The sequence below is a fragment of the Siniperca chuatsi genome, linkage group LG16 (genome assembly GCF_020085105.1).
Source record: "Siniperca chuatsi isolate FFG_IHB_CAS linkage group LG16, ASM2008510v1, whole genome shotgun sequence".
Taxonomy (NCBI): Eukaryota; Metazoa; Chordata; class Actinopteri; order Centrarchiformes; family Sinipercidae; genus Siniperca; species Siniperca chuatsi.
In genome coordinates, this window is record NC_058057.1 from 19,508,786 (window position 1) to 19,536,190 (window position 27,405).

The following is a 27,405-nucleotide window of genomic DNA, read 5'->3' on the forward strand; positions in this document are numbered from 1 at the left end:
TGAGAAATCCTGAGGCTGGGTGGCAGGACTTTTGTGCTGTCAGGGGACAATCCTTGGATTCTGTGCTTCTTCAGCTGGTGATCTCTGACAGTTTCTAAAACAGAAAGGGGAGTCTGGCATTTTTTCATCAAGCAACAATGCTTCCTTCTTTCTTACTCTTGCCTTTTTTTGTTACTGGTTTTCAGTCCAATGTTAGCATACTTGGCTAGAGAAAACTAGGCTTCACCCATTGGGATTACTTCTGCCTTTAGTGCCACTATCCCAAAAAATGTTTGTTAAAGGTCCATTGTGTAACATTTAGGAGGAGCCATTGGCAGAAATGGAACATAATATTAATAAATAATAAGTATTTTCATTAGTGCATAATCACCTGAAAATAAGAATCATTGTTTTTTCGTTACCTTAGAATAAGACGTTTATATCTACATAAGGAGTGGGTCCCCTTCCACAGAGGCCGCCATGTTGCACCGCTATGTTTTCACAGTAGCCCAGAACGGAAAAACCAATCACTGGCTCTAGATTGGGCCGTTCACATTTTTCGCGAGTTTCGCGGCCACCGTAGTTTCTCCTATACGCTTGGAAGGGGAGGGTGAGGCGAGCGGTACTCAAATGGTTGCAAACTGCAATTTCACCGATGCCACTAAATCCTACACACTGGACCTTTAAAGGAATAGTTTGACATTTTGGGAAATACACTTATTCGATGTCTTGCAAAAAATTAGATGAGAAGATAGATACCACTCCCATGCCTCTACTAAGTATGTAGCTAGAGCCAGCAGGTGGTTAGCTTAGCTTATCTTAACTACTGCAAAAATGGATGGAAATGAATGGTCCAACAAATATGTAAAATGAGGATCATGCAGACTTAACTCTAAATTATGTCAATAATTTATATAAATGTATAATTAATTCAACATTATTCCCTTTATTATGCTGTACCTGTGATGATACATGAGATATTTCTAGGAGGCTAAACAGACACACGTTTAGAACCAAAATGGGTCAGTTTCAGATGTTGAACAGGATTTGCTGGACTTTTTTATGCCTCAACAAGGTCAGACTAATATCTCACTCCAAGTGTGGGGACAATCACAGCTCTCTGATCCATTTCTTCTAAGCATTCCCAAAAGGTCAGAACCTGTGGTTAGAAATTCATGAGACTATCAAGCTTGTTGTTGGTTAAGACATCCGATTTACACCTAGCCGATATGTGTTGGGTGACCTGCAGTTGCCTAAGGCCCTCCTTGTGCCATGAGTGCACTATATTACATGGGGTAAAAGTATTTTTCTCACAAAGACTGTAAGTCTGGAATGAACCCCAGCTAGTGTAAAGTTCATGCAAAGTGTAAAAAGACATATTAATCTACTTTGCAAATATACACACAACATGAATTTTTAATGATTTAAAAATTGTATTTGGTGTTGCCCAGTACCACAAAAAGCTTTACTTCTGTTTTATTTGATTTTACTTTGTCTGGTTTATATATCATTGAAATATTCTCTTATTCTATGTGCAAAATGAAATAAAACTTTAATAACAGAATATAGCCTCTTTTCAAATTAGAGCACCCCTTGCCACTATATGTGCTGCTTGTGCTGCATTCATTCTACATATTCCCTAAATAATGTACAAGTATACACAATTGGCTGCTGTCGAAGAACACAGAAATACATATTTGTTATCACAGATATTCTTAAGTAATTACCTTCTTTCATTTTTTTTTACAAAGTACTGTTTTTGACATTTAAATCTGGTATCTACCTTTTGGTTGCATATCACTAGTGCATCCTTGTTTCAGTGCTGACAGATTAAAAACACACAGTGTCATTCTGCGCATTCTGTCAATACAGGTGATGCAGGGCTTTTGCAGGTTATGTGAGCATAAAGTGTAAATTATGCACCTGCATGATTGCCTCTGTATTATTTAATTCCAAATCCATACCAGTTAGGCCAAATGAACCAAAATGAATTCCATGATGAAATATAAATGTTCATTAACCATATGAATCAGGCACTAGGCGGCTGGATAATAAGTAAGACCTGCATGCTGCCGTGTCCCAGCTCAGTCTCCCACCCTCGCTACTTTGTCTGCAAGTCTCCCGGGATCCCAGAGAACTCATCTATCTGTAAGGAGCGAGAACAAGGTTTTTGATTTTATTTTTGGCGTGTATAAATTATTCAGAGTGCATCCCCCTACATTTATCTACGATGGAGCCCGGTGTCGAACGCTCTCCATCTAACTCTTACTCCATCTGTCTTTCTCTTGCTCACTCGCTCCATCTCACAACCCCCACTCCTTTCAAACACACACACACACACACACACACACACACACACACACACACACACACAGTAGATAAGATCTGTCTTTACCTCATCTCAGAGGGGCCTTGGCAGGCACTCTCAGGAATATTGATCATGACACCCTTGTGTGGCAGGCGTTCTCTGCAACTGCGGCACACAGCAGATAGAGCAGGAACTCTTTTAGGACGGCTAGACTGGGATTTTAGCAAGCTCGGTGGCCCACAAGGCACAGCAGGAAAAGCCTTTACATGGAGGTACCAACATTCTGTGGCGCTCTCAGGGGCTTGGATTAGTCGTGGAGACTCTGAATAGTGTCACTGCATTATTAATCTAGAAGGAGGCTGAGGCTTACTTTCTGTCTTGTCCTACCCCACAGGCTAGACAAACCATTCTTGGCTCCCTCAGACCAGCTAGGAAGAACCTGACAGAGAACGAAGACTCGACTGGTTTGGTTTCGACTGCACTAACTGCTGCTGAGGTGCTTCTGAGCAACAAATTTGACGCTGAATTGCCCAAATGAAGCTGCTTAGCATCTGACAGTGGAACACTGTGATTGCACTGGGAAGTTCCCAGGTGGGAATCTACTGTATATAGGAGTCAGACTGTGAAGTAGAGCAGAGCTAAAACAGAACAAGTATGCAAAAGAAGATGCCTGCACAGCAAAAACATTCCCTGGATGAATAAAGGCTCAGCTGAGTTCATTCTGTGACAATCTGAAGACACAATTCTGCACATTACTGCTTTGCATCTTATTATTCAAGTTGAACTGTCACATATAGTATGTACCCATCACAATCTGCAGCAGGGTTACAGTATATTTATGTTGTATCTGCAAAAGTCAAAGTGAAGCCCACACACACATTCCTGTTTTTGAAGGAGCATGTCACAAGCAGATAATTGTACACAGTCATGGTAATTTTAATCCCTTAAAGCTCACCTGCAGATGGGTCAGTCTTTACAAACTCATGCTGTGCAGCCAAACATAGGACATCCCAACGTTTACAAACCAAATGTGTCAGGTTGCATTTTGGAGAAATGTGTATAAAAATGTGAAAAACAACTACAATATTTGAGCCTTGGGTTTGAATATTTCACTCGGGTAAACATCTCATACAGTAGCTTAAATGAAGAGCTGGAACAAGCCGATACACATTATATATGATACTGTCAGTCAGTGTGGAATAACATGGTTTTTCTAACCTTAAAGCTACTTAAAGTGAAAAAGGGGAAAACTGTATGTGAAGTGTCACTACACTTAAATAACAACAAAAACATAAACTCACTTAACCGCTAGCTGTATCCAACCAGCCATGGAGCTCGCTGTCAGCTGTTTTCTTAGGGGCTTTAGCTTCAGTAGAAAGTAGTTTCCATGAAAACTGTTCACAATGAAGTATATATGGATTATCCAGGGACATTTAGCCTCCTGCAAGAACGTTTTCATATTCTTATCCTAAACCTCTTTTTTTTGTGAGGTTTGCTGTGTGAGTGTTCCAAGTTGAATTCACAAAACCCTTATAACAGCACAAACGTGTAAATCGCTTGTTTCAACTTGATGATTGCCACTGTTAATGAGAAGGCGCCCATTTGTGAGCTTTGGTCATTAGCATAATCCACACACCCAAATTGCTATATAAGGCTACATGTTCTGCTCCATTTGTGGGAAAGTTTCATTCACAAAAATGTCTCACAAGAGTAAAAAGAAGAACTTTACACAGTAGTACTTGAAGTGCTGTTTTTTAAATCAGCAGTAAATTTAACTGTCAGTTGTGATATTTGGGGACCAAAAGGGAACAAAACATTAAAAACGCTGTCAACACGATGTCATTACAGAGCTGTAGGGTGACAGAAATAAAGAAGAAATGGTTTGACATTAAGTCAGATGCCAAAAATGTCTTGCTAAAGGAAAGTGGTCCACAACTTAGATGGGAGATGGTCAAGGGGATGTGACAGTCCTCAGTTCCTTGACTTGCATGAAGACCCTGAGGCAGCTATTGGAGTGTGACAATTTTCCTAGCTAGTATTGAATTGTTGTAGCTGTAATGCCAAAACATTTATGCCAATACAACCTAAGAGCAAAAACTCTGCTGTCAAACTCTAAGCAAACTGGCAAACCACAATGCACAACACACTGATATGATAAACAGAATGTTAAAAGTTAAAGTTTTATTTTATTTAAGTTGAGTTTGGTAACATATTGAAACACTAAATTCATTCAAAATTCTAAATACAAGAAAACTGGTGAATGGCACAGGTTCTCTTAAATCACTTGTACCAGCAACTTAAGAACAAATCTGTTCATATGAGTGGATATTGCATGAGGCCCATTGTTTCTGGAAAGACACGTTGGTAATGAATTTTTCACTGCTGTGAGCACCACAATCAAAACTGCATTCACTCCCACTGTGTTGGGGTGGATGCAGAAATTGCAGGGACAGATATCTCAAAAACCAGGACAAAGAAAACCAAAACTATCTGTATGGTGAGATACCACTGGAGGTAATTTTGAAAAAATGCCTTTTTATAATTTGGGTGAGCCGACCCTTTGAAGAGCTTTGAGTAAAAAGGTGTTTGCAGCATGCAGTTTGTTACACCCAGACTCATTACTGAACCTTCGCTGTGTGCCCCTTTGGCTGTGTTACATTAGAATTATGTCATATTGCATGGAAACTGACAATCAGCCTCTCATTGAGTAACCTGTGATTAGCCGGGGAGCTTATTTACTTTGGGGTATTGCATATGTTATGGATGTTAAGTAAATTGGCAAACATCTGGGATGATATGAATAACCTGAATTTTCCACTAAACTTGGGAAATGAAATAACCCCCACTGTGCCGCTGATGAACAGCGTGCTCAGGCATCCTAATAAATACTTGCTCATAATTTCAACCCGCTCGCATGCTGAGAGAGGGTGACAGGGGCGGCTGGCGAGGTCTCACTGCTTTGAATGGGGGCATGAGAATTGAACACCATGTGTCAGATTTGGGTTAATTTACTGTCTGTGCTCTCAATTCAAAAGGCAAACTGAAACTGCAGTTGATAAAGTAATATTCCTTAATGTTTAATTAATTGATAGAACATTTTTCTTTTTTGAACATTTAGATATACGAGGAAACACACTAGCTAAAATGTTATTTGACCCCAACTGTAATGTGAGTGAAATTAGACCATAGTGAGAATAAAACAGAAAGTTATATGCTGTATGCCCTTTCAACAACATCCACAAAGGGAGCAAAAGTGCCCATTGATCTTGAAAACACTGTCACCAAGGCCACAGAGAAATACGAGCCAGTGTAAAAGCCAATGCACAATCTGCAGGGCTAACAATAGACTCGGAGGGATCAGGCAGGTAGGATGAAAGACAGCGATAAAAGAAGGCAATATGACAATTTTTCCAGGTCATCAAAAAAGAAGAAAACCCACAAAATTGTACGAGAGCTCATCCATGTGTTAACATGTGCAGACACATTCTGCCCAGCAGACGTGTCCTTCCTCACACATGTATACACAAACACACTCACAGTCTGCAGCCAGCAGCCTTAACTATACCCGAGATGACAGTGGCTAGGATCACAGAGAAGCAGGTAAGTGTCGGGTCAAGGGCGAGGCCATCATCACAGGGAGACTGGAGCTTAAGGCAGTAATCTAACAGCATGTCTAATCGAAGCTTCAGACTCCATGACTTCACCCATCTGCATGGGGGGGGGAATGGAATTATAAAGCCTTCACTGGGCCAATAAGCTTCAAAAGCCAGACCTACATGCTCATGTCTTACAGGAGAACATGCCTCACAAACTGACTTTAGAGGGATAGAGAGGCTAGAGACCAGAGAGAATATTGTGCTTTAAAAGAAAACAAAACACGCTCAGATATCAGGTTTTTAGTTATCTGCCAAAATCAAAGAGTTATACCCTGAAAATAGCTAAAAGCACTCTCCTTTAATCCCCCCAAAAGAGAAACAAAACTAAATGATGGAGAAAATGTCCTCTGTAGAATTACTCTGATGACTAACATGGATGGGAACATTAGGGCTTATTCATAATAAGGCTTATAGGTAATACCTTTCATCCAAGGCCCCTTTAAACACCTGCTTCCTTTAATATTAACTGGATAATTGTGGGGCGATGTCAGATACATGTGCCTGAATTAACATATGATTAAACTGTGCATAATCAAAGTGACATTGAAACCTTTTTTGGAATTTGGATTTTTTTGGGGGGTCTATTAAAAAAAAAAGCCAGGCAGTGAATTTATCATAGCTGGGGAAATTTATGAATTTATGAAGTCTTCAGCTGGTTGGGTTCCAACTGGCAAAAGTGGCTACTTTTCCATTGAAATACCATAAGCACAGTCCATCACTTCCCTGGTGTTAATGAAAGACATTTTTTTACAGCACTTCAATTATCATACTCCATGCTGTGCAATTAGAATTTTGCCTTTCTGCATTATTCGTTTGAGACAGAGACAAATGTACAGTAGATGAGAAGAGAGGCGGCCAAAATAAGCACAGGCGGGAATTGACACGCTTGCCTGGCTGCTGCAGGGACTGGAGCTGTGATCTTTTTAGTCATGCCAGTGTCGTTCGTTCGGTTGGCCCACCACTTTGGTCCATACTGAAATATTACAACTATTGGAAGGATTGCAATGAAATTTTGCACAGACATTCAGAGGATGAACCTGACATTGGTGAAATTTTTAGTTTTTTCGTGAAATATCTCAACATTTATTGGATGGATTGCCATGAAATTTGATGCAAATAACCATGGTCCCCACAGGATGAATCCTAGTGTCTTTGGTGATCTTCTGACTTCATCTAGCGCCACCAGCAGGTCAAACTTTTCATATCTAGAAATGCACTTCTTAGAGAAAGCCTGTTAGACGAGAGGTGAAACGTCTTCAAGAACCTAAAGCAAATTCAGCTGCCCATGACTTAACGATTCTAGATATACCATGACCTGGATGAGATAAGTTTTCACTTATCCAGTGAATTATTTAGACATCCAGTGGATAGATTGCCATGAAATTTGGTACAGACATTATTGCTCTCCTTGGGACGATTTGTAACTTTGGTGATCCCTTAACTTTTCATCGAGCTCCATCACAAGGTCAAAATTTCAATTTGTTCAGTACTGCAAAACCATCAGCCTCAGCTGTACTTTGTTTAGGGCCAATTGGCAGATGTTAACATGCTAACATGTTAAACTAAGATTGTTAACATGGTAAACATTATACCTGCTAAACATCAGCATTGTCATTGTTAGCATGCTGACATTAGCATTTAGCTCAAAGCATCGCTGTGCCTAAATACAGCCCCACAGAGCCGCTAGCATAGACTCTTAGTCTTGTTACTCGAGGGGTTTTCTCTTTCTTATCAATCCAGCCTGATCATCTGAGTACAGATGTCAAATGGACTTGAATGAGGCCTCAATTCCTCTGATTTACTAGGTACAGAGATGACAGCATATTCCTCACCCCAGCTCTGCCAATGGCAACATGCACTCAAGACTTGGGCCATAATCTGCCATCAGGAGGAATGTATGTAACCTGTGCAATATATGTAACTACATAGGTGCTTTTCACTTTTTGCTTGGTCATCAGGTTTTGATGGGACAAAGGCTAAAGGGAGTGAGGGGAGATGGAGGACTGGGAGGTAGAAGACAGAGAAAGGAAAGAGATGCACGTCGAAAAGAAAGCCAGATGAAGAGAAAGAGCACTTTTCTCTCAGCATATGTCCGGTCCAGACACAAGAGAACTTTAACTAATGCCGAGGCTATTCTGCTGTCACACAATGACACCATAATTACAGAGCAAGGACTAAAAGAAGACAGCCACTGCCCACTTAGCCTGTACAGTGGGAAAATCAGCAAGCAGGGGCAATTATACAACTCCTGCTCCACATCTGAATTTAACCGCCTCTGTCTTTACATCCAATCTCCTCTGGATCTTGAGTGTGTTTTCCTTAAGATAACAGCCATTTTTCTCTCATGCCCTAAAGATAGCAAATATTTCCTCACATATGCACATCCAAGAAGGATGAAGTAATCCCTATTCCTGCTGGAGGCTGCCAAATATGTTATGGCGTTGAGATTTAATCACCAGTCTATAGACATGCCAAAGCCTTCTGAACGATCAGTAGGAATGATATTTCTGTCATTGTTGTTGCCCTGCTCAGAGGTAGAAGCCCTCGACGACATATAATGCTTTTTTCTGTTGAGGAATGATAACATCTCCAGAGCTTTTATTAGTGCACCTACTGTGATTAGTGTTTGGCACTGTGCATGAATGGTTGATGTACGGCAGCCCTAGGGGATTATTATCCCCACCACATTCATCTCACCAAGACCATCGATTTGCAATTAGTCCAGGGGTGATGTTACACACTCAGGTCTCTCTTTTACAACCAGGTACAGTATCTTTTGTGTGCTGTGCTCAACTATTGTTGTTGAGTCCCACTGTGTCGCCCCGGGCTCTAAGTCAGTGTGGATAAAGTATTCAGCAAGTGTGGTGTTGTCGACTTCCACCGTGATCGTCTGAATTGCTGTGTGTATAAGTATGCAGGTGGAGTGGCGGTGTGTGTCTTCTCAGTCTCCCGCTCCTCCCCTTTCGTGAGGTACGCAGGCGGTTTTATCAAACCCTGACTGGGAAGACAGATGGCTTTGAATAGGGGAGCCTAATGTAAAAGTGTGTGGAGTATGGCGGAGTGGGAGATAAGCAGCAGCCAGCCATTTCTCTCTGGCTGTGTTGAGGTACAGGGCCTTAAATCACCTGTTATCTCCTGCAGCCTCAGCCAGACGCTAATGGTCATCACAGCGGGCTGAACGCCGCAGGCAGCAGCAGCAGCAGGGGGAGGCGGGGCAGGGGCTGGAGCTATGGACTCTCATCTCCACCTCTGCTGCAGCAGGCTTCACGTGGACACACACACAGAGGGATAGTGGATGTTTCCGCAGCAACATTAGTCTTTGTGCTGTACAGTGGCGCAGACGTCCCGTTGACACGAAGCCCATTAGGTTACTGTAAAGTATGACATCACTATCCAGGCAGAATTATAGCATCAAAGGCTGCATTTTAAAGGAATATTTTGGTTTCTTACAAGTTGGGCCTTATTTTCTGAGTTTTGGCCATCATTCTAACATTTTACTCACTAAAGTAATTGCTGAGATCTGGGAAAACAGCACCATCGTAACAGCAAAGTCCAATGGGGTAAGAAACACGAGACATTCTGACAAATTATGAATAAACCCAGAGTTTAGCCAGATTATCTAAACCCGGCGAAACAGCTGTGGTAGCTAATTACAGAGAGTAACTGTTCACACAAGAAGATCAAGTTAGACAGAGGGTCTCTTATTAGTTTATTTGTGAGTTCACAAACACATTCACCAATCATGTAAGTTTTAGTTCAGGTGTGATCTCGTTTTGTTTATCCTCCCGACACATAATCCTTAATATCAAGTCAGAAAATTACAGAAAGAGACAGAGAGAAAAAAATAGCATGTAAGAGAGTGAGTGGATGAGGATGAAATGAAACAAAACAAAAAATGGAACCCTTATTTGATCTGTATTTCATTGTGGTTAATTACTAAATAAAAGCAACACTCAGGTAGTGCTGATTTCATCTGCTAAATGCTGAAATGTGATGACAGACTGGTTACCTTGCATGTTGATGACCTACTGTAATTAAAAATATGTATATTGTTGTTGGAGGCGTAACAGGGAGTGATGAGGAAAAGTGCAGCACAGACAGACGGCCTCAAGTTAAAGTTAATTACCACAAAAAATGTATTTCCCTTAATAGCATATGAAGTTATATAATTAGTATTCAGGGTTTTTTTGCCCAATCGTTTTCTACCAGCCCAGTAGCATATGATCCATGGTCCGGTACTTGTCTATGGCCTGCGGATTGATAACCTCTTATCTGAACCACTTTATTTAATGGTAAAACTAAACATTAACAGTAATAATTCCTCATGGCACAGGAAAACCACGTGTGCGCACAACTATGGTAAGTACAGTTGGTCTGTCAACTTCGATGAATGTTTACTACGTACAGTTTGGGGAATAATTTCACAGTTTTCTGGGGGTTTGTTTACAGGCCCTGACGACTTACTGTGTTTTCTCAGTCAACTTCTTACTATGAGCAGCGGCGTCTGCCATACATGTACACACACATTACAGATTTCTGTATTTCTCTTTTTCCTCTCTGCTTTTCTCGCTGGTTTGAAGTAGGTGGGGCTTTGTTGGAAAAAGGTGATGCCACATATGTCTGTGCACCAATCAGAGTTTAGCAACATTTGAATCAGAATCTGATGATTGAGCTGTTCAGTCACTGTCGATCAAATCTGATGAAACCACACCCACACATTCCTGATGAAGCATTTTATCTGAGTTTTCACTGTTGAACTCGTAATAAATATAAACTAAGTATGTAGTATTTTAACTTTGATTTCTGTTTAGTCATGAATATTTAATGCTATAGAGAAATACTGAAGACTCAAAGATTTCAGAGGCTTTAAAACCTGGATAATTGCTCATGTTTCTTGCCATGCCAGACACATTCCCAGATCTTAAAAATTACTGACAGGAAAATAAAAAATATGAATATGAAAATAAGATGTATGTTTTGTAATAAACTATACAATTATCCTTTAAAACATCATCATATGCTATCATAATATTACATTCACTGCCATCATTACCATGTATTAATATGCACTATTATTATGACATCATTGTCACAGTGCTAATAACACACTTGGTCTTCATCAGGCTGGTAATATAAAGTGCTTTGTCTGTTTTACAACAAAGGGAGCTACAGAGAGTCGAGTGACTGCAGCTCCATTATCAGTGAGACATCATAGAGCTCTCAGACCAGCTGTGTTCTTCATAAAACTGTCAACAACTCCACTGTTGGCACATACAACGCATGAAATTGTTGTCAAGCATGTTCTGCTGATATTTCTGACAACAATCCGCACACTACTCTCAACCCGAGTTAAATATTTACAGTGATACTTAATTAGTTACTTAAAATGTGTTTGAACGTTTTATCACCTACTGTTATTCTTGCAGGATGATGGCAATATGTAGAACTTTTATGGATTGCTAGTAGTATGTTACATGAATATGAACATAATATACAGTATGTGTCAATAGATTAGACTAATCTTTTCAGTCTTTTAGTAAAAATAATCTAGGCACAATTCATGGCAGAATGTACAACTGAAAGCTTAAAAATATAGTGTTCCTCTACAATTAAAGCAGTCAGGCCAACGATAAAATAAATAAATAAATCCTTGAAAACTTTGTGTCAAAATTCACCGCAAGGGTCTAACAATCAAAAAGAATCTAATTGGTTTTAACTTGACTTCCACCTGCAAAAGGAGAGTGGAGTGGCTGTGTTAGACCCGCTGTATGAAGCAAATAAGAAAATACACATTCTATATTTCATTCATAAAGATAGGCGATGTGGTAGCAAAATGTTTTTGTAGAATTTGAAGAGGTATCTGTTTTCCAAATAACAATATAGTCCTCCAGTGTGTCAGCACTCCATTAGAAACACTGATTTACTGGATTCACAGCAGGGATCACAGTTAAGTACAGTATGTGTGCCAAGCAAAACGCCTTTGTTCCTGTGACTGATGATGTACTCCTTGCCGGCTTAAGTTGGCCCTGTTCTGTGCCAAGTATCAGGTTTATAGTGAGTTGAGATAACAGGTGGGATTAAAAATACAGAGCTAATAAAATCCAAACTGCCAATTGCTGAGTTGATTTAAGGTGAAGAGGAGAAAGATTGACACCCTACAATTTTCTTTGCCTTGTGAAAACCTGACATTTTCTTGTTTGAGTGCCTCCCCTCAGCTTTGATGTGGGCCAGGTACCGTAGGGCAGACTTTGTTACTGCTGCTGTGCCAACAAAGTACTGATTGGAGCCGGCCAGGACTACAATAATCATTTCCATTTCTTCTCCCTTTTTCATGAGTCAGTCAGAATTAATTCGACTGCCCTTTACAAGATTAGAATTCCACAAGGCGATGGCGTACCCACTTATCTCTGTATAATATGAATTCCATCAGAGTTACACGGCCACATTGAAATCTTGGTCCATATTCTTGGAGCATTAAAGGACTGGTTCACATTTTTTCAACTTGTCCATATGTACAGTGAAAGTTATTGGTCACTATAATTGTTCGTCCTCACCATACTGGCAGTGAAGCGATTCCTTCCTAAGGCGAATCCAGTGTAAGAGATGGGGAAGTCTTCAAATTTATGCAAAATTTGTCTTTATGGATGCCATTGCCATAGACTGAAGTATCTCAACAACAATGGCATGGATTGCCTTGACATTTTGTACAGACATTCATGGTGCCCAGAGGATGAATCTTAATGACCTTGGTGATCCTCCAGTGCTACCATGAGGTTGACATCTGTGGTTCAGAGTGAAATATCTCGACTATTGGATGGTTTGCTATGAAATTTGCTACTAAAGTCCCTAGAGGATAACTTCTAATGACTTTGGTGATTCCCTGACTTTTCATCTAGTGCTGCCATCATGTCAACATTTGAATTTGCCCAATATTTTGGTTTACAACTTCATGTGGGAGCTGTGCAACAATTAGACCACAAATGCAGAGAAAGAAACCCGCCTGCTAAAAACCTGAATGCTCTCTATTAGGAGCAGAGTCCAATTAACAGAATAATTAACTGAACTAACGTCTCTCTTAAAACGACTGTTACAGGCCACTGTGACAGCAACAAGTGTATTTTAATTAAAGTGCCCTCCAGTTAGCGTGTGCATTTATAAAGCCCACGAGGGAGTCTTTCCCAGTGAAAAGAGATGTTCAATGAACTGCTATATGCTGTGTGCATTGTGAACGCTTTGTCAACATAGGCTAAATTGGTTGCGGATTGTTGTCAGGCAGGGGAAAAAAAAAAGCAATAAAACTATTACTCTCCCTCGCACACACCAAAAAGCTCATCTCTGCTACCAGTGCTGCGACTTTCCTTATGGGTGTCCAATGAAGCATGCAGATCAGTGTTGAAATTAAAGAGGGATCTGTAATGAAACTCCCAAAGCCCCCTCAGTAAGAAAGTAACAAGACAGCCCATAAATAAGACACAGAGAACGAGATCATAAACGATTTCGACACGCAGGAAGTAGGAAGAAGGAAGTAGGACACTAGACAAGAGCAGGAAGCTTTAATGACGTACCTGCGTTGTGAAATGTCATGTCGCTGTCACAAGGCATATTTAAATTAAGGACGGTAATGTCTCCGTTGAAGGTACTGATGTTGCTCTTCAGTTTGAAATGTAAATCAAAGACAGAAGAGTTTTGCTCTGAAATTAGAATATGGATTCACACTCTTACTGAATGATTTATAAAACAAACTACTGGTACTTCTTGAAGGTAGGAGGTAGCTCTAATCCTGGGATGCCAAAATGATGTCAATTTTACAGGCAGTGTCCTCCTTTTTGAGGATATATCAAAAGATGAGAACTTAAGGTAATGACTTTTACGCTTCAAAAATAGATGGATACCCTTCAGGAAATGAACTCTTCAAATATAAAAAAAGCTTTGATTTTCAGTTTGGAATGTGTGTAATGTAGTTGAAGCATGTGCAGCCTGACTGAATGAGCAGGTGTCGCCCGTTAAGAGATGGAGGAGCAGATGGTGAACAGAATCAGACCGTAAGGAAAAAATGCTGTGTTGGTTTCTCAAGTTTATTCGATCTGTGGTTATCAAAGACAATGCCCAAGAACATAACTTATGAAAAAAAGGTCTTCATGATGGGGACTCTTGAGTTTGATATGACATAGCATTTTCATTTTTAAACATAGGCATATTTTTCCTCATTTATTTTAAAACAGCAATGTTAAAAGTAAAAAACAAACAAACAGATGGACAGAAGAGACAGCAGAGATGCCGAAAAGGACATTATCTCAGTGGAGTGCTTCTTTTGGTGAGCCTCGGGACGGCTCCTGTGTCTGTGTGTGTGCGTGCACCATGAGTTCACCATACTCCACATAATCTTACCATTGTTCACTAGAGGTCACCAGCGGAGTGACTGGAGTTCACCATTGTTCCAAGTGCTGGGGGCTGAGGACAGTCCCCACTGTCACCGCCAGTCTCCCGCTGGCCACACAAACACTATTCAGTCGGGAGGAAAGCCAGAAATAAAAACACACACTGCTCACCAATAACCAGGCACCAGGTCGTGACATGGCCCCTTAGACTTAAACAGCACACACGGGCACACTTGATCACTCATACATCCATCCACACATACGCAGCAGACATGTGCAAGCACAAGCAAGCACACACACACACACACACACACACACACACACACACACACACACACACACACACACACACACACACACACTGTACAGTATACAATGCACAAGCCCCATACACACAAAATTAAGACCGTTAAAAACACTTGATAAAAGCACAATATGGTATTATAAAATAAAATTAATTGCACATGTAGAGACGAGATGGAGGAAGCACAGTGAGTGGAGCAGGAAGGGGGGAGGGACAGCGGTGAGCATGGCAGAGAAAAGGATACAGTACATTCAGTAAACAAAAAACAGGAGAAAAAGAAAAAAAAAGGCAAGATCAGAATCAAAAAACACTGAAAAGAATTAAATAAAAATCAAAATACGTTTTTCCAGTTTGTCATTTTTTTTTCCTTCAGTCATTGATTTGAAGCCAACTCTGGGGTGTGCCAGTCTTACAGTAGTCCCAGTCTTGTCTCCGGAGAGCGAGCTCGGTCAGTTGTGTAGATTTTAATTGTTTTCTTGCTTTATTTAAAATCAATGTTCAACGTCTACATCTCTACAGACCCAACGTCAGAGCATCGGGCGGGGGAGTAGTGGTAGGGTGCAAGTCTTCCATGACCTGACATATGCACAGGCATTTACACAAGTGCACACACACACACACGTTCGCGCACACATACATACACACACACACACACACACACACACACACACACACACACACACACACACACACACACACACACGCTCTAACATAAACACACAGAGTGCATTCTCATTCCTATCACCCCTGGGTACAGGCTTTTTCTTTTCTTCTCAGCTTAGCGTACTGACTACACCTCTTGTTTCTGTACAAAAGCAGCCTCCTTCCCTGGAATCGGAGTCTGCGTGTTTCTCCTCACTCCTTCTCTTCTTTTATTTTTTTTTCATTTCTTCTTTTACTTCTTTTGAGAGTTGAGCAGTTTGTCTGCTTCGGGGTACGTCGGGTACTTCACGGTCTCAATTTTCTCTTTGACCTTGTAGGAAGGGTAGAGGCCAGTGCGGCCCAGTTTGCGGTTGATGCCTTTGGAGTATCCGTCCCAATGGTTGCCGGCCACCCCGATCACGTCGCCGGGCTCCAGGGGAATGTCCTCGCTGTTGCGCGGTTGGTGAGGGTAGATGGCAATCTGGTTGTGGGCGTTTTGACCTCCAAAGTAGTAGATGTCATCCAGGGAGTAGAAGAAGGAGGAGGCGTCTGGGTGCAGCATCTGCATAATTTCATAGGCCACACGGCAGACCTGAGACAGGAACAAAACCGGCAATTAGTTTCATACTTAGATCTACAGATGTACATAAATGTATTTGTCTTTATAACAAAGCTGTAGAGGCAAGAGCACAGGCTGGTCGAGGGACAAAAGGATTTCTCACTGTAAGACATATACATTTTGTTTCAATCCTGATAAAAAAGGGATAAAATGTGCTAAGCGACTCATTCCAGTCAGATCCTTGAAGTGGACTAATAAGACCTGAGTGCGAATAGGAATTATGTGGCTCACACATTATTTTGAAGGTTGGCAGGAAGCCCGTCCACGCCGTGTTATAGATAATCAGAATAATGGATGTCAAATGCCATTGTAATGTCAAAGCCGTAATAAATGGGCTAATTGTTTCTATGCTTTGAAAGGTGAGTGAAAATGGGACAATGAGGTTGTTGACAATCATATGATTGTGATTATCGAAGTCCATTTTAACATAAAAACCTTTATCAGTTTGACCTGATTTAGTTTTCTAAAGCCCTTTTCATAATTCATAATATAATCAAGGTATTTTTGTTTTTATCTGATCTATTTTTATTTGTAATTCTTTACCTGCTTTCAAAAGTGTGCTATTAAAGTTAAGGTTATTGTTAAGTTACTTGGTTATTCATATTCTTCTTCATACGTGTTATTATTGTTAATTCAACAACAAAAAAACAACAACTTTCAGCTCGAAAGTCCATTATTTATCTTGGAAACAGTAGTTTGACAAAAAACAAAACAAAATCTAAGCATACGGTCCAGAGCTTTCAGGCACATCTGGTGGTCTTCATCAGCGGATGGAATTAGCTCTGTTTTCATGGAAATGGTTAAATTGTTATCACGTGATCTAAGCACGGATGTTTGGTCAAGTGACAACAGGTGATCACATTTAGGTCATGTGATAACAACTAAACCATTTCCGTGACAACTGAGCAAACGTTGATGAAGGCCATGAGATATAAGTGACAGAAAATTTCCAGTAAGTGGACCTTGTGTTAAGAGTTAAGTCTTGTAAGTCTGGGAATAACTACATACCAATGTAAATATATTTAACAACAACAACATGAACAAAACAACAATAATTGCACTTTTTTTACTATATATCCAAACATTATTAATCCATCCATGCCTCCTTGTCTACTAGCAAGTGCACATCAAAATTCCAGTCAGCTCTCCAAGTTAGTTTGGACTGCTTTCATCTCAACATCAAATCCATCCCAAACTTCAGTTTCATGCGAAAACACATCAAAATACCATTTCATGCTGTCTCTAAATGTGGACTGAGGAGAGTGGGCTGACCTGTGAGGAGAAGGTACAGACCAGGAAGTCAGTCTGAGACAGGAAGTGGATGTCCAGGATGACTCCTCTCAGTGAGTTCTCGGTGTAGCGGTTGTGAAGGCCTGCCGACCACGAGATGGAGTTATCACTGATGAACTCATAGTCTGGATACCTGGAAGGGACAATAAGGCAGGAGTAAGAATAAGTCACAAGACAAGAGAAAGTAAAAAATGCATATGGTTAGATACTTAGACAAATATAAGGATACAAAAATACTCTCACATACCCATTGGACAGACTCATAATGGACATTAACACACACACAGACACACAGACACAGACACACACACTCCTGGACACTGACTTGGTCTTGGCCTCCTGCAGCAGGGACGGATCGTCAGTGGCCAGGTAAACTCGTTTCTTGTCAATGTGGACACGTCTGGCCAGATGTTGGAACTGCTCCTCCACATGCAGCATGTACTCCTCTATGGGGTGGAAGGCTGCCTCCGTCCCCACTTTATCTGTCCTCCTCACATGGACTCTACAGAAAGACAAACAGGGAAACAGACAGGGTTACTGTGAATGACAATCTTTTCATTCTATTTCACTGCTTTTTTTTTTGGTTTCATGTAACTTTTGAAGCTGGTGTTGAGTTTTGGACATTTACACTCTCAAGTTAGTAGGGAGTATTAAAACAGTTATGGTGGTGGTGGCCCTCATGCCCTCACAATTAAGTATGCAATATAATGCACCTGTTCACTTGGTTGGTATGTTTGGACAGCGGGAGAACAATGGGTCTTACAAACTTAAACAAAATTTCAAGGTAATAAAAATTCATATATCAAACAAGAAGTCTGTGGCAGTTGGCTGAGCTAAAGTTACCATAAACAAATTGAACCACAACTGGTAGCTTCTGTCTGACACCAGGGCTATTGTTAGTGCTAACATTCACAAAATGAAGGATAACTTCCCTATAACATTTTTCCATTATGATGGAGAGAGGCCTTACACTTCCACCAAGCCTCTTCCAATTAGGCTGCCAAGAACTTCCTGTTTTACACCATGAAGCAATGTTTGTGGTATAAAGCAAAACAGCTTTAAATTCACCAGTGTACTTTTAATAAGCTGCTTAAATGCTGAGCCATGAAGAATTAGTGTGATAAGAATAAGTGTGATATCGCTTAAAGTTTCACTTTAAATAAAGAAATGGCATCTTGTCTGCTTCCTCCAAATAAATGTATGTGTTTAGGCATATGTAGGAAAGAGCACTTGGACAAAATAGAAAACTTTCTCAGACATGCAGGATTTGCAAATGCTTGCATTGATCTATTGTCACGTGCATAACAAGACGACAAGATTTGTAGGCTGTCCTAAAGCATTGTATTAAAGAGTGGATGATCTTCAAATGAATCATAGTTAAAGGAAAACAAGGTGAAGGAAAATCATTGACTGCAGATAAATCAATAACAACACTGAGGACCTTACTTCTGAAAAACCTACAGTGGTAAAACTAAAAGGGAATGACATTCATGCACCTGTATGTTTTAATTTAAAAAGTTTTTTTATTCTTATTGAGAGAACCTAGTTTTAACTCCACAGTCTGTTTTGTCATTGACGTGTATACATGTGTTGTAACATTTTAAAATACTTGATCACAACATTAATTCTTTTGCTGCAAAAGTAACATCAGCCCCCCCCCAAAAAAACGGCACTTCAATGGCATATTTGGGGTTATCTTTCTATTGTTAGTATAAACACAAAGAAAAAAATGAAATGGACAAAAGACACAACAAAAAAGGAAAAAGAAAAGGCAAACAGTGATAGAAGTTTAAGAAATGGAGTAAGACATAAAGACGGGCGGACAGAAAAATTACCAACACAACAGTTTTTTTTTTCCAGTGTCCTTGTCATAGCTTCCAGTAAGCAAGGACAAAGAAAGAGTGCTGTCTCCGGCTGTACATATGAGAAAAAATAGCACATCTTGTAAACAGAACAAAGGATGGGCGAGAACAGAAATATTTCCTTTCCTGACACAGAAGCATCCCTCAAACTGATGGACGCTGAAATTTTATTCCATCCAGAACTATTCAATTACAATATTACCCAGACACATCTGCATTGTGACTTCTGGCCTTGAGGAGCAAATTAAATTTCTAAATCTAAGAGGAAAAATTGTTTTTTTCAACCTTCACTTATTGAGGGAAAATTTAGTGAATATGTACACTCCCCCTCCACATTCACATAGTTCCATCTGGGAGCTGCTGAGTACAACCAGTTGTCTACTGCTGACCAAGGAGCAGCTCTACTGGAACATCTCGGGTCAGGAGCATTTTTAAAGACACTCTGGTTAAGAATATGTCTTTTACTTCCCCCATTCAGAATTTCCCAGTTGCTTTAGGGTTTCAAACTGCTTCTCTAATCTCAAGGCTGCCTCTAAGTCTTTTGTGAGAATGAGGTAGAGGTAGAAAAAGTAAAAAAGAAAGAGTCAGACGTTTAGTGAAAGAGAATAAACAGGCTGTACCTAATTTCTACCACTTGCCAGTGATCAATCAGTGACTATTGGGGATGCTCGCCGGAGAAATAGACCCTTTATTTACGCGGCAAATGAACCCCAAAGAATGGAGTGCGAACGAGTGAGTGGCAGGGGTGTCGGAGTCTTTCATTCGGTCTCTGTCTCTCTGATCAGACAGAGGTCTTGACTCCAGGCTTTTCCATCCTTTGTCAGGCTCCCTCTCTCCTGCTTCCACGCTTCTTTCATGTCTACTGTTTGTTGTTCTTGTGAACCCTCTTTTTGTCTTGCCCTTTTCTCTCTCCGTCAGAGCAGCAGAGGCCGCACTGAGGCACTGCTTAGCTCTTATCCATCTCCTCCCTCCCTTGGCCCCCCCAGCACTCTCTCTACACACTACCGCCACAATAATTCAGTTCATTTCTGTCTATTCATACAGTACTGGCAAGGCAGGGCAATCCTCATGGTGGGCGTAAAAGCCTACATTAATGAATCAAAAAACACCCACACTAGACACAGCAAGTGCTGATTCTGGCAGATTGTGACAATGACACATAGACCAAATACATTTCTTGTTTGACAATGACCTCAGTGCTCTGGATGCCTATCAGCTGCCTATGAAGAAGAATACAGCAACTCTGGGCTACTTGGCTTTTGAACTGTAGCTGCCATTAGCATTTAAATCTTTAGAAAACAGCTCATACCATATTACATCTATACTTGCTGTAGAATCACTGCTTATGCAACATTTAGTTTGACATCAACACATGTCAAAAGTTGTTCTTAAGATTTACCTTTACTGTTCATAGTTACCGATGGGTGAAGTAAAGGAAATGCAAACATAAAGTGTCTTGATAAGGTGTTGGGCCACCATGAGCTACATATGACTACTTGTATGTGAAAGGGATTGTTCGTAGTGAGTGTAGGGAATTATCACTTACTCTGCAGTTCCCCTCAGCATCTTTCAGTTCATTGTTTTGATTTTAAGGCGTGCAACAGTACTGTTTTGGTTCACTCTCATCGTTCTCATTCACGTAATTTCCCCAAATCACACTGTATGTTGTCTATCTAGCTGCTGAACATAGGGGAGCATTTTGCAGCTAACAGCCAGATATTTCCCTCAGGAGACCAAAACAAAGCTAAAAGGAGAGTAAATATTGTACTTGCATTTATCATGTGGCCAGAAAAATGACTCAAAATGAATGATAATGTTATTCTGTATCTGCCTAATGTGTAAATAAGCAACTGTTTGCTAAGAAGTTCATCATCATCAACTCAAAAGGTTGTGTTTGCAGCTTGTTTTTGCAGTTAATGCAACCTTAAATTTTCAGAACAATACAACTGAAGCATACTTTTATTACTAAGATACCACTTCTTGAATAACACTCATCATTTTCTGATTTTGATCAAAAAGTACCTGGATTTTTTGCAAAGTTTTTTCATCTACATTTTTTTGTCCCCATGCACCCATATTCTGTTTCCTGCTGCATGTCTACTACTGTAGTTTTGTAGTTTACTCTAAATTACCCTCTCTGGCAATGATTAACAGCTCAGAAAATCTTATGATATTAATTGAAAGTGAGTTAAAAAAAATGGTGAAGAAGCACGTACCATTAAGGCTGAGTCCTTACCGCAGCGGCCAGGGTTCGATTCCAACCCGGGGCTCTATGCTGCATGTCATTCCCTCTCTCTCTAAACCCTAGTAACCCTACTTTCTTCCTCTCTCTGACTATCATTACTACCATTAGGAAGCATTAAATGGTGGCAGGATGGAGCTGTGCTGATAGCTGCTTTTAGTCAGTGGCCTCCAGCCTTCCTGCAGCTCATGTTCTAAGGGAGCAGCAGAGAGAGTGGTGTTGGTGACTGAGGCATGGGTGGTCGGCTGGCGGTTGTTGGATGCTCTGGGGACAAGCTGAATCTATCCCTTTTGGTACTCTCTCTATCAATCCCTTCATCTCCCACTGCTGCCAGCTTCTCGCTTTTCTCTTGCACTGACACTATGGATCTCTTTCAACCCCAAATTTACATCTCACATTCACCCTCCCCTCACTTTTCCATACACACACACATATCGCCTTCCCCCACAGTGCTGATAGAAGTGCACAGGCACTTTGTTGCAACATCAGTGCAGAGTGGAATGGATGTATCAAGAGCTGAGGAGGGACGGGAAGAAGTGGGATAAAAAACTTTGTTCTACCCAGCACTTCATTTTCAATAACCCTTTCCCCAGTGATATGGAGGGAGAAAAGGGTGGGATATATGAGTGTATGGGGGTGTGTGTGTGTGTGTGTGTGTGTTGGGGGTTGGAGTGGGAAACACACAAAGCAGTGATAGAGATGTGTGTAAAACTATGAGAGCAAGAGAATTGTGGGTAGGGATGTGCGCCCAGGGAACGTGACGGAGAGGTGAGTGTGAAAAATCTTGAAGCAGGATGAACAAATGAAGAAGGAGCAACGATCACAAATGAGAGGATGTGAGAGGACGGGAGATTGAAAAAGTTGGGATGAGTCACAGAAAATAAAAAACGAGAAAAAAGGGGGGAGGAGAGTCAAAGAGGGATTGGAGAAAGAGATGGCAGCTGCCAGGGTGATGAAAGGCAGAGAGGTAAAAACCAAAGAGAAGAGCATCTGAGAAAAGAGAGACAGAGAAAAAAAAGGGAGAGAGTGTAACAAGAGGGAATGAGAACTAAGCAGGGCAGGACAGGAAAAGTAAGGAACAACAGCGACGATCGCTTGCAGCAAAATGTTAAGAAGAAGGTGAGAAAAAGGAGTTATGAAGGGCGAGAAGAGGGCACAGAGACTATGAACATATGGATGTGAGAGATATGAAGGGGATGACAGAACTAAACCAGGCTGACTTCACAAACTATTAGAATATAACTCTTAGCATTTGTTTTAAACTACTTCCTTTACCAGGCGGGTGGAGTCAGCCTCATGGGATGGTGCAGAAACTTTAGACAATCTCAGCAAAGTACCGGAAAGTCATTGCACATACTTTCCCATGTCTAACAGCTTACCAGCCATTATGTGCATTGTCCTAATATGGTAAATCCCCTCCCATCTGCTAGACCAACTAGTTTAAAACAAGTGAGGAAAATTATTTGCAAAGACCTATTTGATCCAGGTTTGAAATGCTGCTCAAAGATGGGTGGAATTATTTATGAGTCAAGAGAGGCTGGCAGACAGCACATGAATGTTCGTTGACTGAGCGCCTGACAGGGATACAGAGAAAAATAAACGAGTAAATAAACAGCTAAACGGGCCCAATCCATTTCTTAGAAGCTGCTATCAAAAGTGGCTTACAGTATTGTGACTGCATACATTCCCACAAGGGATGGTCCTCATGGGAACTGAGCACCTCACACTGATGAATTCTTTCCAATTATACTGGACCATATGAAGTCCCAAGTCAGTTTCAAGTTGTGAAAGCAGAATCTCTGGAGACAGCACAATGCTGAGTAGTCACAATCAAAGCTGAGACAATCAAAGACTGAAATCAGACCTAATAATGGCATATGTGGAACAGTTGGTATCATCTCATCTATACCATTTATGCCAAATTTCATGAAAGGTAATACCTAGGTGGTGTACTCAGATATAAGGACACTGAGGTGCATTGTATAGTATTGTATATGGAGACCATCCTGTCTGCAGTGCTAAAATGAACTTCCATGTGGATTGTTAAAAGATAAGGATAGCATTATTCTATATTTTTAGACATTAGATGGATACTATACTATACTATTACTATAATACTTAGTATTTGACCAAATACCTCCAAAACAAATGACATTATCATCATTATCATCATCATCCTCAGCTGTACATTGTGTTTAGTGCTTTAGCAAATTTTGCATGCTAACACGCTAAACTAAGATGGTGAACATGTAGTCTTGTTCTTAGTGTCAACAAAGACCAAAACCAACAGTGTGTTAGTCTGTCTCTCAATACTTATCGACTTCTCTCCCTTGTCTGTGCCCCAAGCCTGTTCTTTCCTACTGAAAATGTAAATCTTTAAAAACAGGTCTATAGTAATTTCCCAAAACAGCAGGGCATTGTAGTTTTTTTAAACATTATTCAAATAGGTGTAAATAATACATTAGTTGGGGCTCTTTTCAGTGGAGGACTAATACTGGGGTCAACTCAAAATAAACTACTAAACTGTTCCTTGTAATGAAGGAACATGTCATCCAGTGCAACAGTGCGGCTCGTTTATGTGTCTTTAATCATTTTTGGACAACAGTGGAGCTCTATGGCACAGAGGAATAAGCTATATAAGGCTTTAGCTACACAGACAGTAATTGTTAGAAGGATATATTTATTATTGTTTCTGGTCTTTTCATGGCATTTGATGACAACAGACAAAGAAAAATACAGAATATAAAAAACCTTATCCTTTAATTAACAAAGACCATTGAAGATAAAGAAAAATCTGCCATGCTATTCATTTTAATGCAGTCATCAACTGTGTCATAAGCTTCTCCTTCCTTGTCTTGTTCGGTTTTACTGATCAGTCAGCTATTTAGTCAATATTCAGCTTTAACTGCTTTAACAATAATATCAGATCAGTGTTTGGTATCAGCAGATCCTCAGTATTAAATGACTGCTTGGATTGGACTAGAGATCTCATGGGGACATAATACATAAAACAAGACAGAATCAGAAATCATACCACCACTATTATAAAAAACAGAGTGATGAGTACAGAGTGATGAAATTTCTTTAAACAAGTTAATTTGCATGAATATGAGCTGTATGAGTGTAAAGCAGTGAAGTAATGAAAGAGCAAAAGCCTTCCAAGGATAAATAAGGTAGAAAATTAACCAAACAAAACACTACCATCAAATTAAGTTACTTTTCATGCTATTGTATTAACCTCGTATTAACCTCACCCAAAGCAGTGTTTGTATTCCACCACAGCCCCTACGGCTAAGTCTTTGTTTTCTTCTTCCTATGTCTTCTGTTTGCTTTGATTGTGAAGCACTTTGTAAACGTAATTGTAGAGATATGCTATAGAAACAAAGTAATTATTATTGAAGTGTTTATAACCACAGAAAAAGGAGAAGACAAAGCCACACACACTGAAGTGATAGCTGAGTATCCTTACCCGATGATGGGGTGTTTGAAGCCCAGCTTGGCGGTGGTCTGTTGGATCTCCTTCTCCAGCCACGCCTGTGGGCGCACCAGGTACTTGACAAACTGGGACACCCACCAGACGGAGGGGTCGCCGTGCAGACGATGCAGGCGTGGGGCCAGGTCCTCAGGGATTGCCAGGGGCAGGTAGGGGGGCCGAGGGTGGAGACTGTCGACTATAGGCAACTCCACGACCTGGACGTCCTTATCATGGGCCTCTCCTGGATGGTCCAAAGAGGAGCATGTTGAGTATAAGACACTCAAGATTCAATACTTATTCAACATTTTTGACAGCACAGCTTAGGTTTAGGACTGTAACTAATGATTAAGTTTATTATTGTTGATGCAAACATTATTTTTATCTATTTATCAATTGTTTAGTCTATAAGTTGTCAGAAACTAGTTAAAAATGCTCATCACAGTTTCCCAGAGTCCAAAGTAATGACTTCAAATTGCTTGTTTTGTCCGAACAGCAGTTACAGAGTAAACAGTAGAAATACGTTGTTCGCGTTACAAAGGTCTACCAGGAATGTGCGCTTGCACCAACCAACACACGCCTCGCCAGATGACGTTGCATTGTGGTCCAGCAAAAGTTTAGCCTGGTTCAACTTTGGGGTGCCAACGCAGTCCTCTGCGTTGGCACCCTGGCATTTCAGTGTCTTTTTTACTGAAATACAATAATAACTATAAATTATGTTACTCTGTTAAAAATGTAAATATTGTGATGCAGTGAGATATTTCAGCATTATTCCTAAGCCCTATTATATTCATTCCTGTTTCCCGCATGAATCCAAATCCCCCAACCCCTGTGAGTCCAGCTTTTGTGATTGACAGCTGCTCTTTGACTGTCCTTGTTTAAAGGCCAAGGTAAGCTCCTTTCTATCAAGGCTGTGTAGGGCCAGGTGCTGATGCAAGGACCTGGATTGGAGGGGTTGGGGTGGGGGGCTGGAGGTCTGGCATAAGCCCCTACAGGCTGGATCTTGCTTGGCAGAAGCCTCTGGGCAGAGGGTTGAGCTGGGCTGATTACGAAGGTCACCTCTCTGAGTGGCAGAAAGCCCCCCGTGAACTGTCAAGGCCAACTGTCCATACACAAAGGCACATACATGTGCATGATGCACACCTGCATGTGTGAACAAAGGTAGAAAACATACACGCATGCACGTACACACCCGCATAAATGTACACGGAAACACACACACGAGAACATGCAACTGTACAAGGTCTTGTGGACAGTAGGAAAAAAGGTGATCCAACAGTGACAACTAATGGGGATCCAAATAAAACAACAATAAAAAGAAATGTGCATTCACACACACACACACACACACACACACACACACACACACACACACACACACACACACACACACAAAAAGGCCCAGCTAATCTCATCTCACCAGAAGGGATATGCCTGGCAGACAAAACCTTCACTCTCTTTCAGTCTTAAAACCCGAGGAGAGTTTTTTTTTGTCCGTGTGTGTGTGTGTGTGTGTGTGTGTGTGTAAACCCCTGATTTACGTAGAAACAAGTTTGAGGCCCGTGTTCTGTCAGACTAAAGTGGCTTCTCTAACCGACACAGACAGGCCCTAATACAGCTGCAAACACATCCACGACACACTTCCAAATAAATGGCATAATGAGTCATTAAAAATGGCCTTTCACAGAAAGGGTACATAAAAAAACATGTTAAAAACAAGGACAGAAACAGAGGCTTCAATTTGTGTGTGTGCATGCCTGAGCATGAACTGAATATAAATTGGTAGAAGCATTAAATATTGAACAGAAAAAATATTCCCAGGCCTGTCTTTGCTTATATAACAGCATTGGCATGATTCACATAAGGGGGAATGGGCATATTTTGAGGCCTGCTCTTCTTGGCACAAATGTACAGATATGCAGTATGCCCTCCCACAGCTACTTAATTAGATCACAAAGCTCTTCTAAATTTCATCTGAACTCCAAAGCCTCTGCATATATTTCCTGTATGCATCATGACATATAGCATACAGGTCTGCACTAACACAGAATTCCTACACTGTATTTTAAGCATATGATGTATACTGAGCCTAATCAATATTTCATTAGATTAACATAGCTATGAAACTGGAGAACCAAGAGTAACACCATCCAGACACAAAATACGGAGCCTCTCCATTCATAATACATTTGAGACTGAGTTTATGAACTTGGAGAACTCTTGTTCCAGTCTTTACATGGTAGGGAACATTATGTTTCTCCTGCTGCTCTCAGACTCACTCATAAGGCAGTAATATCTCTACGGGGAACCTCAAAGGAATACACTCTCTTTGGCAAATTAGCTCTTTGATCAACGAACTATTGTTCCACAAGAAGACTGGTTTTCCCTTTGTGTGTTCAGAATTTAGTCTGTTATACCAGGCCTGTGAGATGATGCTAAGCTCTCTCATGCTGTCCATTGAACATAAAAGTTGTAGTAAAACCAGTGGGCTATATAGACAGTAGGGCTGGGTAGATTCAGATTTGTAGTCTTAGTTCATAGTTTTTGTATAGCTGCTTGTGTTTAGATGGTGTAAAACATTTAAGAACTTTGGTTTCTTTGGTCAATGGTTTATATTGACTATGTATTGTCTTTATCTGTATGTTGCTGTGTT

General features: G+C 40.6%; 1 protein-coding gene and 1 long non-coding RNA gene across 4 annotated transcripts in view; one reads left to right on the forward strand and one right to left on the reverse strand.

The window, feature by feature from the left end:
* The first annotated feature begins 2,304 nt into the window (after window positions 1–2,304).
* Window positions 2,305–15,291, forward strand: LOC122862880. Its single transcript, XR_006374861.1, has 2 exons — window positions 2,305–2,353; window positions 14,613–15,291. It is a non-coding gene; the product is annotated as an uncharacterized LOC122862880 (long non-coding RNA).
* Window positions 15,292–15,391: 100 nt separating this feature from the next.
* fut8b (fucosyltransferase 8b (alpha (1,6) fucosyltransferase)) overlaps window positions 15,392–27,405 on the reverse strand; it is an 80,283-nt gene continuing 68,269 nt past the window's right edge. For all 3 annotated transcript variants that reach the window (XM_044168721.1, XM_044168723.1, XM_044168722.1), the window contains 4 exons: window positions 24,750–24,996; window positions 17,502–17,678; window positions 17,159–17,309; window positions 15,392–15,859 (listed from right to left, as the gene is read on the reverse strand). In XM_044168721.1, coding sequence (XP_044024656.1) covers window positions 15,521–15,859; window positions 17,159–17,309; window positions 17,502–17,678; window positions 24,750–24,996 — 914 coding nt within the window. In that variant the 3' untranslated portion in view covers window positions 15,392–15,520. The remainder of the gene's footprint in view (window positions 15,860–17,158; window positions 17,310–17,501; window positions 17,679–24,749; window positions 24,997–27,405) is intronic.